This window comes from Ornithorhynchus anatinus, chromosome X4 (genome assembly GCF_004115215.2).
Source record: "Ornithorhynchus anatinus isolate Pmale09 chromosome X4, mOrnAna1.pri.v4, whole genome shotgun sequence".
NCBI classification, from domain to species: domain Eukaryota; kingdom Metazoa; phylum Chordata; class Mammalia; order Monotremata; family Ornithorhynchidae; genus Ornithorhynchus; species Ornithorhynchus anatinus.
The window spans coordinates 4893821-4909337 of NC_041752.1; the positions used below are offsets into that span (position 1 = coordinate 4893821).

General features: G+C 56.9%; 1 protein-coding gene across 4 annotated transcripts in view; it reads left to right on the top strand.

Moving 5' to 3' along the window:
- The first annotated feature begins 351 nt into the window (after positions 1-351).
- The window catches only part of ABCA2 (ATP binding cassette subfamily A member 2), a 67712-nt gene continuing 52546 nt past the window's right edge, over positions 352-15517 (top strand). For all 4 annotated transcript variants that reach the window (XM_029054249.2, XM_029054251.2, XM_029054250.2 and 1 more), the window contains exon 1: positions 352-446. In XM_029054249.2, the coding sequence (XP_028910082.1) occupies positions 381-446 (66 nt within the window). In that variant the 5' untranslated portion in view covers positions 352-380. The remainder of the gene's footprint in view (positions 447-15517) is intronic.

Consider the following 15517-nt stretch of genomic DNA (forward strand, 5'->3'; position numbering starts at 1 on the left):
GCCCGCGCCGCCTTTAAGAGGGGGCGTGTCGGGCTGGGCCGGACGGTCCAATCGGAGACGCCGAGGGGCCGGGCCCCGCCCCCCGGCCCCGCCCCCCTCCCCTCCCCCTCCCCCTCCCCGGCCCCCGCCCGCCCGCCCAGCCTCCGCCTTCCCCCGCCTTCCCCCGCCCCGGCCGGACCCCGGTGCCGAGCGGACCCCCCGTGCGGGTCGGGCCGGGGCCGGGCCGGACGATGTCGCCGAGGCGGAGCCCCGGGGCCCAACGGGGAGGCCGGAGTGACCAGTGACCGCCCCTCCCCTGGGGACCCCCGGCCGGCGGAGCCCCCCGCCGGACCCGCCGCACCGCCGTCGCCGTCGCCGCCCCCGCCGCCCCCGCCGCCGCCATGGGCTTCCTGCACCAGCTGCATCTCCTGCTCTGGAAGAACGTGACGCTGAAGCGGCGCAGCCCGGTGAGCGGGGCCCGGCCCGGCCGGAGGACGGGAAGGGGGGCCACCTGCGGGGGCCGCGGCGCTGCGGGAGGGCGACGGGGGCGGACGGGGGCCGGGGCGGAGGAGGGCGATGGGGGCCGAGGGGGAGAAGGTGACCGGGGAGGGGGCGGGCTGGAGGAGGACGACGGGGCGAACCTGCGGGACCGGGGACACGGCGGGGGCCGGGCTGGGCCGGGCTGGCCCGGCCTGGGCTGGGGGGAAGGGGACGTGGGAGGGGGCGGGACGGAGCAGGGTGATGGGATGGGGGGCTCGGGGGTCGGCATGGAGGAGGGCGGGACGTGGGGGTGGGCGCTGGCTGGGGGTAGAAGGTGACGCGGGAGGGGGCGGGAGGGGGGACCGACGTGCAGGTGGAGGGAGGATGAGGATTGGGGGGTGGGCCGGGGGTGGAGGAGGCATTTTTAGGGGGGGCGGGGGTGAGGTGAGAGGGGCGTTGGGGAGCCGGGACTGCCAGGAGCTTGGCGGCAGGGGACCTTCGGAGAATCGGGGGTCAGGCCCGGGGGGGGGGGGGGGGGGGGGTCGGTCGGACGGGCCGATCCTGGGACGATCACCCGGGGTGGGAGGGGCGGCCAGGCACCGACCGTCCCATCCGACCATGCCCAGCGCTTAGCGCAGCGGTCGGCACAGAGTCAGCGGTCGAGGAGCGCCCTCGTCGTGGAGGCGCATCGAGGGCACCCAGTGGGAGGGATCGGGGTTCCCCCCCCTCGCCACCCCTGCCGGAGACTGGGACGCCCCGGTGGGAAAACCAGGAGAAATCCATGACCTTGGGCCAGTCGCTGCGCTTCTCTGGGCCTCAGTTGCCTCGTCTGGAAAATGGGGATTCCGTACCTGTTCTCTCCCCCGCCCTTAGCGTGTGAACCCCGTGTGGGACAGGGTCTGTGTCCGACCTGCTCATCTCGTATCTGGCCCAGTGTTCGGTACGTTGTTTGGCACGTAGAAAGTACTTGATAAATACCACGATGGTTATAGTTAGAACGGTGCTCGGCACATAGTAAGCGCCTAACAAATACCATCGCTATTATTATGATGGTTATTAAGCTCTGGCCCGCCCTCCCACTTCTAGAGACTCTTCCCGTTGGGAACGGGGGTCGGGGTTGGGGGGGCGGTGACCCCCCTTCCCCATGCCCTGTCAAGGGTGGCAAATTCCAGGGTGAAGGGGCTAGCTCGGGATAGGAATGGTGTCATCTTCCTCCCTCCCTCACCTCTCTCCTCTCCCTCCCCGCCTCCTTTCTTCCCTTTCTTCCTCTCTTTCTCCCTTCCCTTCTCTTTCTTCCTCCCTCCCTCCCCTCCTTTCCTCCAGCCCTCTCAGGGCGGGGGCCCTCCAGCTCCTGCCTGGATGCTGGGTCCGTGTCCCCCCCCTCCCCCCCCGTCACTTCTCCTGGGGGTCTCCCTGCTCCGGGTCGGGGGGGAAGGAAGGGGTCCTCTCCCCAGACCAAGACTACCCTGGCCTGCACCAGCCCCACCCAGCCCTGCTTAAGGAAAGTCACTGGTGCCAAATTCAGGCCCCCAGGGGAATGGGGGTCTCTGGAAATCCAAAGGTACCCCGTCCGGCCCATCTTGGGGGCGAAGAGGGCAATTCCCTCCCGCTTCTCCCCTCTGAGCCCCCTCCCCGCAGGACCCGCCCCCTCCCCCGGCCCTGAGCCGGAGCTTCCTTCTCAGTTCCGGCAGCGGCGAGCTTCGGTTGCGAACCCGCTGTCCTGACAGGCCATCCGTACGTGTCTAATAATAGGCTGTCCAGCTCGTATGTGGGTCACAACTGTGATGCACGGTGTCGTCGTCGTCGTCCCGTCCCCCCCAAAACCCTTCTCCAGTTGAGACGTGGCCTCGCCGCCGGGATCCTTCTGGAGGCAAACCCAGTCGTGGCACTGCCGGGGCTTTGGGGACCGCCCCCCCGGCTGCAGGCTGGAGGCTGGAGGCCGAGGAGCCGGCTTCGGGCCCGGATCCCCAGGTTTGGAGGGTTCTAGGCAGAGAGGACCCCCTTCTGTCAGGTGTCGGGGTGGAAGGCGATCCAGAGCGGCCTGGTGGAAAGAGCCCGGGCCTGAGAGTCAGAAGGTCGTGGGTTCTAATCCCGGCTCCGCCACTTGTCTGCTGTGCGACCCTGGGCGAGTCACTTCACTTCTCTGGGCCTCGGTTCCCTCATCTGGAAAATGGGGATTGAGGCTGTGAGCCCCACGTGGGACAGGGATTGTGTCCAACCCGATTTCCTCATATCCACCCCGGCGCTTAGAACGGTGCCTGGCACGTTGTAAGTGCTTAACAAATACCACAGTTATTATTATTAACTTCTCTGTGCCTCAGTTACCTCGTCTGTAAAATGGGCATGAAGACTCTGAGCCCCACGTGGGACAGGGACTGTGTCCAATCTGATTAGCTTGTTAGAGAAGCGGCATGGCTTAGTGGCAAGAGCCCGGGCCTGGGAGTCAGAAGACGTGGGTTCTAATCCCGGCTCCGCCACTCGTCTGCTGTGTGACCTTGGGCAAGTCACTTCTCTATGCCTCAGTTCCCTCCTCTGTAAAATGGGGATTAAGACTGTGAGGCCCACGTGGGACAATCTGATTACCTCGTATCTGCCTCGGCGCTTAGAACAGTGCTTGGCACGTAGTAAGCACTTACGTACCATGGTTATTATTATTATCGTTATTATTATCTCCCCCAGTGCGTAGTACTGTGCCTGGCACATAGTAAGCGCTTAACAAATACAATAATTATTATTATCTCCCCCAGGGCATAGGACTGTGTCTGGCCTATAGTAAGCACTTAACGAATACCATTAAAAGAAAAAAATCTTGGGTGCCAGGTGAGCTCATGTTGGGCAGAAGGCAGGAAACAGGGAAGGGGAGTGGTGTGCGTAAGGGAGAGGTTTTTCACTGCTGCCTCCTCTTCCTCCTCCCACCCTCACTTACCTCCCTGTGGTGGGCGGTGGCCTCCTCCAGGCTGCGTCATTCTGAGGTGGGAGCTCCCCCAAACTCCCCGGTGGACCCTTGGCAGGGCAGGGAGAGTCTGCTCCCTTCCTCCACCGTCCTGATCGGGTCTTTCCCGGAGGACGAGCGGGCCCCGGAGACAGAATGGACTTATTAACCACCGTCTCTGTGCCATGCTGGTGATCCCTGTTCTCTCAGGACCCCTGACAAACACCTCGTTCCTTCCGAACTGTGCTCCCCCACGGAGCTGCCCCCCGGGTCACAGCCCAGGGGGCCCAGGGGGGTGGGAGGCAGGGGTTCTCTCCCTCTCGCACACGCCGGAATGAAGCGCCTCTCCAAGGGAGGGTGGAGAAACTGAGTCATCCATTGCCAAGGGGTGAGGGTGAAGGGGACACTTAGAATCCAGCTTTCCAGATCCCCAGGAATGTCACTGAAAAGGGATTAGTGGTTGGCACAGTGTCGGGGCTCTGCACGCGTTCATTGATTGATCGATTGAGGTTCGAAGCCCCCTGGCCCCATTGGAGAAGGAAGCCCTCCGGAGACACGTTCCTTTCGGGGAGGGGCGGGCGGAGCAGGCGGCAGGGTTTCTCTGCCCGCATCCCGGCCACGACCACTGGCGCTGCTGGTCCGGGCCCCCCCGGGATCCCATCCCCGGCTGGGGTCTCCTCAGCCCCGGCTCCTGAACCCCCAAGCCGTGGGGGTCCCATAGGAGAGCCTCCCCCATCGTGTTGCCCCCCTTCTGGTCCCCGGGCGGGCCCAGCCTCTCTCCGGACACGGATCACCGGCTCTCGGTGGCCCTGGCCCAGACAAGTGCTTCTTTCGCTCTGGTCCGGCTGTCGTGGTTCGGGGAGAGACTGGGGGAGCAGGGGGAAGACTCTGGGACCCCATGGGACCCAGCGTCTCCTCCCTTCCCCTTCCCCGAGACCCGAGGGTAGCTACGGCCTCGGGCTCTGACTCCGAGACCCCCCCCCCCCCAACCCCCAGCAGTTTTGATTGAAAAGACTTTGACTTCTCTGAGAGCTAGACTTCATGTCCGCTGACAACTAGGCTCTCCCCAGTGCTCAGCACAGCGCTCCGCACGCCGTGGATCGTCAGCTCCTTGAGGTCGGCGATCACGTTCACTAACTACTAGACTCTCCCAAGAGGTCAGCACAGTGCTCTGCACCCACTGTCAGCTTCTTGAGGGTGGAGATCGTGTCCGTTGACGTGGTTGGGCACTCCCAGGCGCTCAGTTTCTGTGCTCTGATAATAATGCTAATTGGGGTATTTGTTAAGCGCTCGCTGTGCTTAACCCCAACGCTTCGCACAGTGCTGGGCACCTACTAAGCACCTCCCAACGGCATCGTTATGATTAACCGGGGGCGAGTTTGGCCTGCCCTATGCCCTGGCACTCTCACCAGCACTCCGAACGTCACCTGGGCCAGCCTCCTTCCTAGTTCTGGAATGACCTCCCCCCCCCCCCCCTTCTGCCAGCCAGGGATTAATATGGGGGTCTTAGAACCTCGGGACAAGGGCAGCCCCCTGCAGCACGGTGGAGTGGAAAGAGGATCTGGGTTCCGATCCCAGCTCTGCCCCTTAACTGCTGTGTGACCTTGGGCGAGTCATTCCGGTGCCTCGGTTACCTCCTCTGTGGGAATTCAGTATCTGTTTTTCGTCCTCCTCAGAGTGTGAGCCCCATGTGGGCCCTGATTATCTTGTATGTAACCCGGCACTAATAGACTGCCTGGTATATAATGCATAAAAAATAGCACAATAATGGTATATTTAGGTGGCTGAGGAGGTGACAGTTAAGAGAGGTGAAGTTTTTGTGGGGAAGGCCCCCCCCCCTTTTTAATGGTATTTATTAAGTGTCAGGTACTGTACTAAGCACTGGTGTACAAAGAAACTAATCAGGTTGAACACGGTCCCTGTCCCACAAGAGGCTCACAATCTTAATCCTCATTTTGCAGATGAGGAGAGAGAGGCCCACAGAAATTAAGCGGCTAGCCCAAGGTCACACTCCAGACAAGTGGCGGAGCTGGGATTAGAACCTATGACCTTCTGACTCCCAGGCCCAGGCTCTATCCCCTACACGGTCTCCGCTTAGAGTAAGCGCTCAATAAATAGAGTTGAATGATACAAGCCTGAACGGGCCCCTTCTCGTCCGACCTCAGAGGCCACGCGGGGTCGGAGCTGGTTAGAACTGGGCTGGGGCAACTGCCTGGCATCCCAGGCAGGTTGGAGGATTTTGCCCTCTGCCCTGTCCCCTCCCTCAGCATCTACTCCTGCCTTCCCACAGCCCCCCAGAGTCCCTGCCTTTCCCGCTCCTGGCCACATCCCAATGACCAGGGGTCCCCCCTCAAACACTGCTAAAACCGGGCCCACCCGACCAGGCGTCAATTTCCCGGAACCGCCTGGACTGCACCGAGGCAGGGGCGCTCTGTGCGGAGCCTCCCAGGAAGTTGCCGTCCGACCCGCTCCGGGGCTAGAGGCAGAAAGCCAGAAAATAACTTGGGAGAGAATCTTCTCCCCACTTAATATGGGACCAGATTGGAGCCCAGAGAGGTGAAGTGATTTGTCCAAGGTCACCCAGCAGGATGAGAAGGATGCCGCAGCCCTCTCTGCATCGTTAACGTAGTCCTGGGCCTGCCCGGGGACTTAGTCCAAGCCAGCTGATGAGTCCCATGGGTTGGAGAGCTAAATAACTCCTCCGGGCAAGGGGCGGAAGATGATTTCTTGCGGGGAAAGACGTCCCTGTCTCCGTCTTCCTGGCAGGCGACGGGATTTCTCCCTTTCGCTCTGGAGGTGTGCTGTGGGACCAGTGTCCCCTTCAATCAATCATTTATTGAGCGCTTACTGTGTGCAGAGCGCTATCCAAAGCGCTTGGGCGAATACAAGGGAGTTAGTAGGTGCGATCCCTGCCCATGAGGAGGTTACAGAAAGAGGCCGGGCTTGGGAGTCAGAGTCGTGAGTTCTAATCCCGGCCCCGCCGCTTGCCAGCTGTTGTGATTTTGGGCAAGTCACTTAACTTCTCTGTGCCTCAGTGACCTCATCTCTCAAATGGGGATTAAGACTGTGAGCCCCACGTGGGACAACCTGATAACCTTGTATCTTTCCCAGTGCTCAGAACAGTGCTTGACACATAGTAAGCGCTTATCAAATACCATCATTATTATTATTATTACAGTCTAGTATATGCAGAGCACTGTACTGAGCACATGGGAGAGGACAGTGGAGTTAGTAGGCGTGATCCCAGCCCTGGCATTTGTCTTCTGTGTGACCCTGGGCAAGTCACTTTACAGGGCCTCAGTTACCTCACCTGTAAAATGGGGATTAAGTGCGCGAGCCCCATGTCGGGCAGGGACCGTGTCCGACCGGATTTGCTTGTATCCACCCGGGTGTTTAGAACAGTGCTCGGCACATAAGAAGCGCTTAATACCATAATTATTATTATCATGATCCCTGTCCATAAGGAGCTTACAGTCTAGTGAGTGCAGAGCACAGTACTGAGCGCTTGAAAGAATACAAAAGAGTTAGTAGACATAGTCCCTGCCCAAAGCGAGCTAAGGGGATTTGAATGGACACCTATCTGCTTCCTCATCTCCTTTTCTAGGCTTGTTGGGGAAAATGATGCCTGATGATTTGCAGATGGGGAAACTGAGGTCCAGAAAGAAGTGATGACCTCTTTGGTCATTCATTCATTTGGTCGTATTTATCGAGCGCTTAGCGTTTGCAGAGCACCGTACGGTGCGTTTGGGAGGGTGCAGTACAACGGTTCGTTGTCTTATGCCGTCGAGTCGTCTCCGACCCATAGCGACGCCGTGGATGCGTCTCTCCCGGAACTCCCTGCTTCCACCTGCGATCGTTCTCGTAGTGGATCCATAGAGTTTTCTTGGTCAAAATCCAGAAATGGTTGACCATCGCCTCCTTCCACGCGGTAAACTCGAGTTTTCACCCTCGACTCTCTCGCGTGCCGCTGCTGCCCAGCACGGGGAAGTGTTGACTGGTAGCAGGTGGCCTGCCACCCGCTAGCCACTGGGCAACCTAGGAATGGAACGGACAGGCCTCCGCTTGACTCTCCGTCCCGTAGCCGAGACCGGTAGAGGACTGGAAACTCTCCAGGTGCAACCCTGCGAGGCCGTATATAAGTACGTATCTATAATCCTGACCTGCCCCCTCAACCCGGAGAAAAGGTCAGCCTTCTTACTTGCTTTGTGACTTCGGGCAAGTCACTTCTCTTCTTTGGGCCTCAGTTCCCTCCTCTGCAAAATGAGGTTTAATAATAATAATGATAATGTTGGTATTTAAGCGCTTACTGTGTGCAGAGCACTGTTCTAAGCGCTGTGGTAGATGAGGTTGTCCCACGTGAGGCTCCCATTTTACAGATGAGGTAACCGAGGCACAGAGAACTTAAGCGACGTGCCCGCAGTCACACAGCTGACAAGTGGCAGAGGCGGGATTCGAACCCATGACCTCTGACTCCCAAGCCTGGGCTCTTTCCACCGAGCCACGCTGCTTCTCTACCTCTTCTCGGTACCTCTTCTCTCTCCTAATCAGACTGAGCCCCAGGTGGGACCTGGTTACCTTTTATCTACCCCGTCGCCTAGTGCGGCGTGGTGTAGTGGACAGAGCCCGGGCCTGGGAGTCGGAAGGACCTGGGTTCTAATCCCGGCTCCGCCGCATGTCCCGCTGGGTGACCTCGGGCCAGTCACAACTTCTCGGGATCTCGGTGACCTCATCTGTAAACTGGGGATTAAGAGCGTGAGCCCCATGTGGGACAGGAACTGTATCCAACCTCATTACCTCGTATCTACCCCAGCGCTTAGAATAGTGCTCGGTACATAGTAGGCACTTAGCAAGCACCATAATTATTATTATTATATCCTAAGCGCTCAAAAATAGCACAGTTATTAATATTACTATTATTATTCATTCAGTCGTATTGATTGAGCACTTACCGTGTGCAAAGCGATTGGGTGATTACAGACAACAATAAACAGATCCATTCCCTGCCCGCAGCGATTATTCATTCAGTCATTCATTCAATCTTGTTTATTGAGTGCTTACTGTGTTCAAAGCACTGTACTGAGCTGCTGGGAGAGGACAATACAGCAACAGACTCATTCCCTACCCACCACGGGCTCACAGTCGAGAGGGGCAAACCTACATTAATATACATAAATAAGTGAATAAATAAATGACAGGGGTACACGTATGTGCTGGGGGCTGAGCGACCCTTTCCGCTGAGCCTCGGGTCAGTGGCTCCCAGCGAGGTCCCGCTCCCGTCCGGCCCCCGGACGTCTGTCCGGCTCTCTCCCCGTGGGCGGACGGAAGATGCGGCTCTGACTCGGTTCCCACCCCGCCACTGACTAGCGCAAGGTTGAGCCGCTGACTCGGCATCTCTCTCGGTGCCTGCCCGTGCCAACTCTTCCGTTGGCCGAGGCCCAGGCCCGGGCCTCGGCCCCCTGCCCGCCCCGACTCGGGGAGACGGAGTCGAAGCCGGCGGGCGGTGGCGGACCCCCTGACTTCCTCACGTCTTTCCCTCCGTGTCATTATCATTATTATGGTACTTGTTGAGCACTTCCCGGGTGCCGAGCACCGTCCCAAGCCCTGGGGCAGATACAAGTGAAGCAAGTTGGACACAGTCCCCGTCCCACACGGGGTTCCCTGTCTTCATCCCCATTTTACAGAGGAGGGAACTGAGGCCCGGAGACGTGAAGGCCGGGGCAGAAGGGAGGGAAGAAGTCCGAAATCTAAATCCGAAATCATCCCTTCCTCCGAGCCAGAAGTCGTGCGTAGGGGTCGGGGTTCGGGGGGGGGTGAGGGATGTGGGGGCGGAGGGGTCCTCTCTGGGCGATATATATACCTTTAAGAGAATAATGGAGCACTGTGCAGAGAGAAGAAGGAGACAGAGAGGCAACCTAACAGGGCTTGACAAGGCTCGCTTGTAAATCGTATAGTCCTTTCAATAAATAAGTTGTTTGTCTTGTAAAATCTGCAGGGGCTGGGGGAGACGAGGTCTCCGGGGCAGATCCGTGCTCTCCGCCCCCGCTAGCGGAAGCTCCTCTCTGCCTCTCGGCTGGCGGCTGAAAACTTCGTAATGATAATAACGAAGATGGTGTTGGTTAAGCGCTTCCTCTGTGGAAGCGAGGTAATCAAATCAGACTTAATGAGGATTAAATCCCACTCCCTCCTACTTAGATTGGGAATCCCACGGGGGACAGGGACTGTGTCCAAACTGATTAGCTGGGAGCTGCCCCAAGTGTTTAGCACAGTGGATGGCACACGGTAAGCACTTCACAAGTATTACCATTATTGCTGTTGTTATTATTATCGTTGTCCCCGACCCACGAGGGCTCACAGCCTGAGGGGGAGGGAGAGCGGGGACCTTCTCTCCAGATGAGGAAACTGAGGCACGATTCAGCAACCTGCCAAGGTCACCCAGAACCCGTGCGTTGGAGCAGAATTAGAACCCAGGTCCTCCGGATTTCCAGCCCTGGGGTTTTACCATTGGGCGACACTACCTTGTCTTCAGGTTCCTTGGCCTAGTGGCAAGAGCTAGGGCTCGGGAGTCAGAAGGACCTGGGTTCTAATCTCTGCTCTGCCACTGTCTGCTGTGTGACCTTGGGCAAGTCACTGAACTTCTCTGTGCTTCAGTTACCTCCTCTGTAAAATGGAGATTGAGACTGTAAACCCCACAAGAGACAACCTGCTCATCTTGTATCTACCCCAGTGCTTAAAACAGTGCTTGGCACATAGTAAGTGCTTAGCAAATACCATCATTATTATTATTATTATAGGCAGATTCAGATCTGTCCTTTGGAACCTTGGGCAAAGCTCTTTGGTGGGGGTGGAGGGCCCAGGTTCCCCCACCCAGTTTTTTTTAAATGGTATCTGTTAAGCGCCTCCTATTTATTATTTTATTATTCAGCTTATTTTATTAATGATGTGTATATATCTACAATTCAATTGATTTCTATTGACACTATTAATGCCTGTCTACTTGTTTTGTTTTGTTGTCTGTCTCCCCGCTTCTAGACTGTGAGCCCGTTGTTGGGTAGGGTTGTCTCTATTCGTTGCCAAATTGTACTCTCCAAGCACTAAAAACAGTGGTCTGCACACAGTAAGCGCTCAATAAATACGAATGAATGAATGAATGAATGGTCTAAGCTCTGGGGTAGGTACAAGTTAAATAGGTTGGATACAGTCCCTGTCCCGCATGGGACTCACGGTCTAAATAGGTGGGAGAACAGATATTTAATCCCCATTTTGCAGTTGAGGAAACTGAGGTACAGAGAAGTAAAGCGAGATGCCCAAGGCAAGTGGCGGAGCCAGGATGAGAACCCAGATCCTCCGACGCCCAGGCCCGGGCCCTTTCCAGGGGGCCACGCTGCTTCTCCCAAGATTTCGGGGCGCAGGATCCGGGAGCGGGGGGTCCCCTACTCGGACAGCTGCAAGCCACCGGCTGCCCCCGTGGACATGCAGACCGACCCGCGGTTGGAAGCTGCGGTCCCTCTCCGTACCTCGGCCGCGCTGGGTCTGATGTCGGCCCAGGCCTCCGGTCAGACTCCTTCCTCTCTTCCTCTCATCTTCCTCTAATCTCCCCCTCAAATCCCGGCTCTGCCCCGTGACCGTGGGCAAGTCACTTCTCTGTGCCTCGGTTACCTCATCTGGAAAATGATGATAGCATTTGTTACACGCTTACTATTCAATCATATTTATCGAGCGCTTACTCTGTGCAGAGCACTGTACTAAGCGCTTGGAAAGTACAATTTGGCAACAGGTAGAGACCATCCCTACCCTACGGGTTCACGGTCTAGAAGGGGGAGGCAGACAACAAAACGAAACAAGTGGACAGGCATCAATAGCATCAATATGAATAAATAGAATTATAGATATATACGGACCATTAATAAAATAGACTAATAAATATGTACATATATCCACAAGTGCTGTGGGGCAGGGAGGGGGGGTAGAGCAGGGGGAGCGAGTCGGGGCGACGGGGAGGGGAGGAGGAGCAGAGGAAAAGGCAGGCTCAGTCTGGGAAGGCCTCCTGGAGGAGGTGAGCTCTCAGTAGGGCTTTGAAGGTGGGGGGGAAGTGTTCAAAGCGCTGTGGTGGATCCAGGGCTCAGAGCAATGCTCGGCACATAGTAAGCGCCCAACCATGCCATCATTATTATTATTATACAAGGAAATCGGGTTGGACACAGTCCCTGTCCCGCGTGGGGCTCACCGTCACGATCCCCGTTTTCCACTCTGGGTCAAGCGCTGGGGTAGATCCAAGATAATCGGGTTGGACACAGTCCATATCCCACATGGGGCTCACGGTGTTAAATCCCCATATTACAGGTGAGGGAAATGAGGCCCAGAGAAGTTCAGTGACTCACCCAAGGTCACACAGCAGGCAAGGATTAGAGCCAAGGTCTCATGACTCCGGGGCCAGGGCTCTGGGCCCTTTTCCTCCCGCCCGTTGCCGTGCTCCAACCTTGTGCCGTGGGGAAGACTCAATCAAACAGTGGTATTTAATAGTATCAGTGGGATTTATTAAGTGCTTACTATGTGCAGAGCACCAAACCGAAGACTTGAGAGAGAGGACAATCCAACAGAGAAGGGCAGGGAGGAGGAGGCTGGTGGCTGGATTGAGTCAGCGGGGTACAGAAGCAAGGGAGGCTAAACTTTGTACATTCCAAGCGCTTAGTACAGTGCTCTGCACATAGTAAGCGCTCTATAAATACTATTGAATGAATGAATGAATGAACTGGCAAAGTGAACTCTGATTAGCTAACAGGATGGCGAGGGGAAGTTTCCCATGTTAGACTACTTGTCTTTTTCCTTTTGCCCAACCCTTTCCTCTCCTGCTGCTTGCTTTCTCCCCCCTCTCCGGCTTCCAAGGAAACAGAAGGTCCATCTGGTAGCCGGGGGTGGGGCCCGGGGGAAGAGAATGGGCATCGCCCGTGGGCACGAATGCCAGGGGGACCGGGTTCGGCTTGAGGACGCTGGTCTGTTCCGAGGCGTCGGTCACAGAATCCGTTAAGCGCTTGCTGTGTGTCAAGCACTGCTCTAAGCGCCGGGGTAAATACGTGATGATCAGGTTGGACGCAGTCCCTTTCTCACGTGGGGCTCACAGTCATGATCCCCGTTTTACAGGTGAGGTAATTGAGGCACGGAGAAGTGAAGTGACTCGTCCAGAGTCACACAGCGGACAAGTGGCAGAGGCGAGATTAGAACCCAGGTCCTTCTGACTCCCAGGTCTGGGCTCTGTGAACTAGGCCGTGCTGTTTGTTGTCAGAAATGCGGCTGCAGGCTCTCCCCGGGCTCAGAATGCCGATCTGCCCACGGACACGGGTTTAGGTTGGGGGGTTTAGTCTGGGAAGGCCTCTTGGAGGAGGTGAGCTGATGGAGATGTTCGCAGGTGCTGTGGGATTGAGGGTGGGGTGGCTGTCGGGTGCTTAAAGGGGACAGATCCGAGCGTGTAGGTGACGCAGAAGGGAGAGGGAGGAGGGGAAATGAGCGCCTAGTCGGGGAAGGTCCCTCGGAGGCTACGGGATTTTAAGAAAGCCATGAAGAGCGGGAGAGGGTTGGTGTCGAATAGGAAGGGGGAGGGCGACCCGGGCCAGAGGGAGGACGTGGACAAGGGGTTGGTGGTGAGATAGACGAGGTCGAGGTACGGTGAGTAGGTTGGCGTTAGAGGAGCGGTCGATCGATGGCATCTACTGAGCGCTTACCGTGTGCCGAGCACTGTAAAATGGAGATTGAGACTGTGACCCCCATGTAGGACAGGGACTGTGTCCAACCTGATTTGCTTGTATCCACCCCAGTTCATACTATGGTGCTTGGCACTTGGGGAATGTGGCATTTTATTGCTCTAACGTCCTCTCCCCAGCGCTTAGAGCAGTGCCCGCACACAGTAAGCGCTCAGTAAATACAATTGAATGAATGGTAAACGCTTAACCACGTCCCCCTACTTCAAAGCACATCTCCTCCCAGAGGTCTTCCCAGACTAAAGCCCACTTTTCCTCATCTCCCAATCCCATCTGCGTCGCCCTGCCGCGCTCCCTTTGCTCTTCCCCCCTCCCAGCCCCAAAGATATGTACAGATTATGTACATATCTGTCGTTTTATTTTTCTCTTTGCTCCCCCCGCTCCCAGCCCCCAAGCACTTATGTACATATCTGTCATTTTATTTACTTATATTTATGTCTGTCTCCCCGCCTCTAGACTGTGAGCTCGTCGTGGGCAGGGAAGGTCACTGGTTATCGTCGTATGGTACTTTCCCAAACGCTTAGTACAGTGCTCTGCACACAGTAAGCGCCCGGTAAATACGAGTGACTGAGTGAATGAACAAATATCACGATTATTATTATCATTGCTAAGTACAGTGGGGTTAGGGATGTGATCTTTGCCCTCGAAGAGCTTCCAGGCTAGCGGGGGTGGAAGACAAATAAATTTCAGGTAAGGGGGGGGCGACCGAGTTTAAAGTTACAGGCCTCAGTGCTGGGTGGGGTGAGGGCTCAAGGGGTGACACAGAAGGGAGGAAATTCAGTTGGAGAGATTAGTCAGGGAAGGCTTCCCGGAGGAGGCGTGACCCTCAAAGGGCTCTGAAGATGGGGAGAGTGGTGGACGGTCGGATGGAAAGGGAGATGCGTAGTGGATAGAGCACGGGCCTGAGAGTCAGGAGGCCCAGTGTTCTAATTCTGGCTCTGCCACTTGTCTGCTCTGTGACCTTGAGCCAGTCACTTTACCTCTCTGTGCCTCAGTTCCCTCATCTGTAAAATGGGGATTAAGACTGTGAGCCTCTGCTGCGTGACCTCATCCGTAAAATGGGGATCGAGCCCACGCGTCCCACCTGGGACAGGGAATGTGTCCATCTGGGTTTGCTTGTATCCACCCCGGCGCCGAGTACAGTGCCCGGCACGTAGTGAGCGTTTAACAAATACCATTATGATTATTATTATTATTATTATTTCAGGCAGGAGGGAGGGAGTCAAAGAGGGATCGGTGCTGACAGAGGTGGGAAACAGCTAGGCCTAGAATAGAAAGCACTGGTTTAGGAGTCAGAGGAGCTGGATTCTGATCCCTGCTCCTCCACTTGTCTGCTGTGTGACTTTAGGCGAGTCATTTCACTTCTCTGTGCCTCAGTTATCTCATCTGTAAAATGGGGATTAGATCCTACACCCTCCTAGTTAGACTGTGAGCCCCAGGTGGGACGGGGACTGTCTCTTGTATCTACCCCAGGGCTTAGTAGAGTGCCTGGCGATGGGAAAGCACATAACACCTACCATTTACAAAAAAATACGTGAGAGCGAGGAACAGTGAGTAGGTTGGTGTTAGAGGAGCGAACTGTGTGGGCTGGGATGTAGTGGGAGAGGAGGAGCGAGGAAGAATAGGAAGGAGAGAGCGGATTGAGGCCTTTCAATTAATCAACCAGTAGCATTATTGAGCGCTTACTGCACGCAGAGCACTGTACTAAACGTTTGGGAAAGTACAATACAAGAGATGGGGAGCTCTGGGGAGACTTTTCGGAGAGCCAGGTTGCGGGACTAGCCACTTGCCAGGGCCAGGAGGGAGCGGGGAGCCGCCACCGACTGCCATGACAACAGCCGCTCCGTTGCCGTGGCAACTGAGGGAGTTGCGGTCACGCCTGTTTTCCCCCTCAGGAGGAAGCGGCGGGGGGCGGCTGTTTCTGGTGGGCCACGGGAGGGTGAGGAGGGGGCCTGGCAAGCATGGGACCGTCTGGACCCCCCCCCCCCCAAAACACACACAGGCATCCAACATCTGGAATCCTCCCCTGCAACAAAAATCAGGGACCACCCGGCTCTGTCCAGCTCCCCGTCCGACGAGCGGGCAGCCTTTTCCTCGCCTCTGTTCTCCCTCGAGCAAATCCATCCCGGTTCCTGGTCCGCCCGGCCCCGTTGCCACCATCTTCCCTGAAGGTCAGGAGGGCCTACCCTGCCAACCATCTTCCCTGTAGGTTCAGGAGGGCCTGCCCTGTCACCACCTTTCCCCAAGGTTCATGACGGCCTGCCCCGTTCCGACCTTCCCCGAAGTTTCAGGAGGCCGTCCCCCCCCCCCGACCCCTGCACCTTCCCTAAAGATTCCAAAAAGCAGCGCAAGGGCCCGGGCCTGGGAGTCAGAA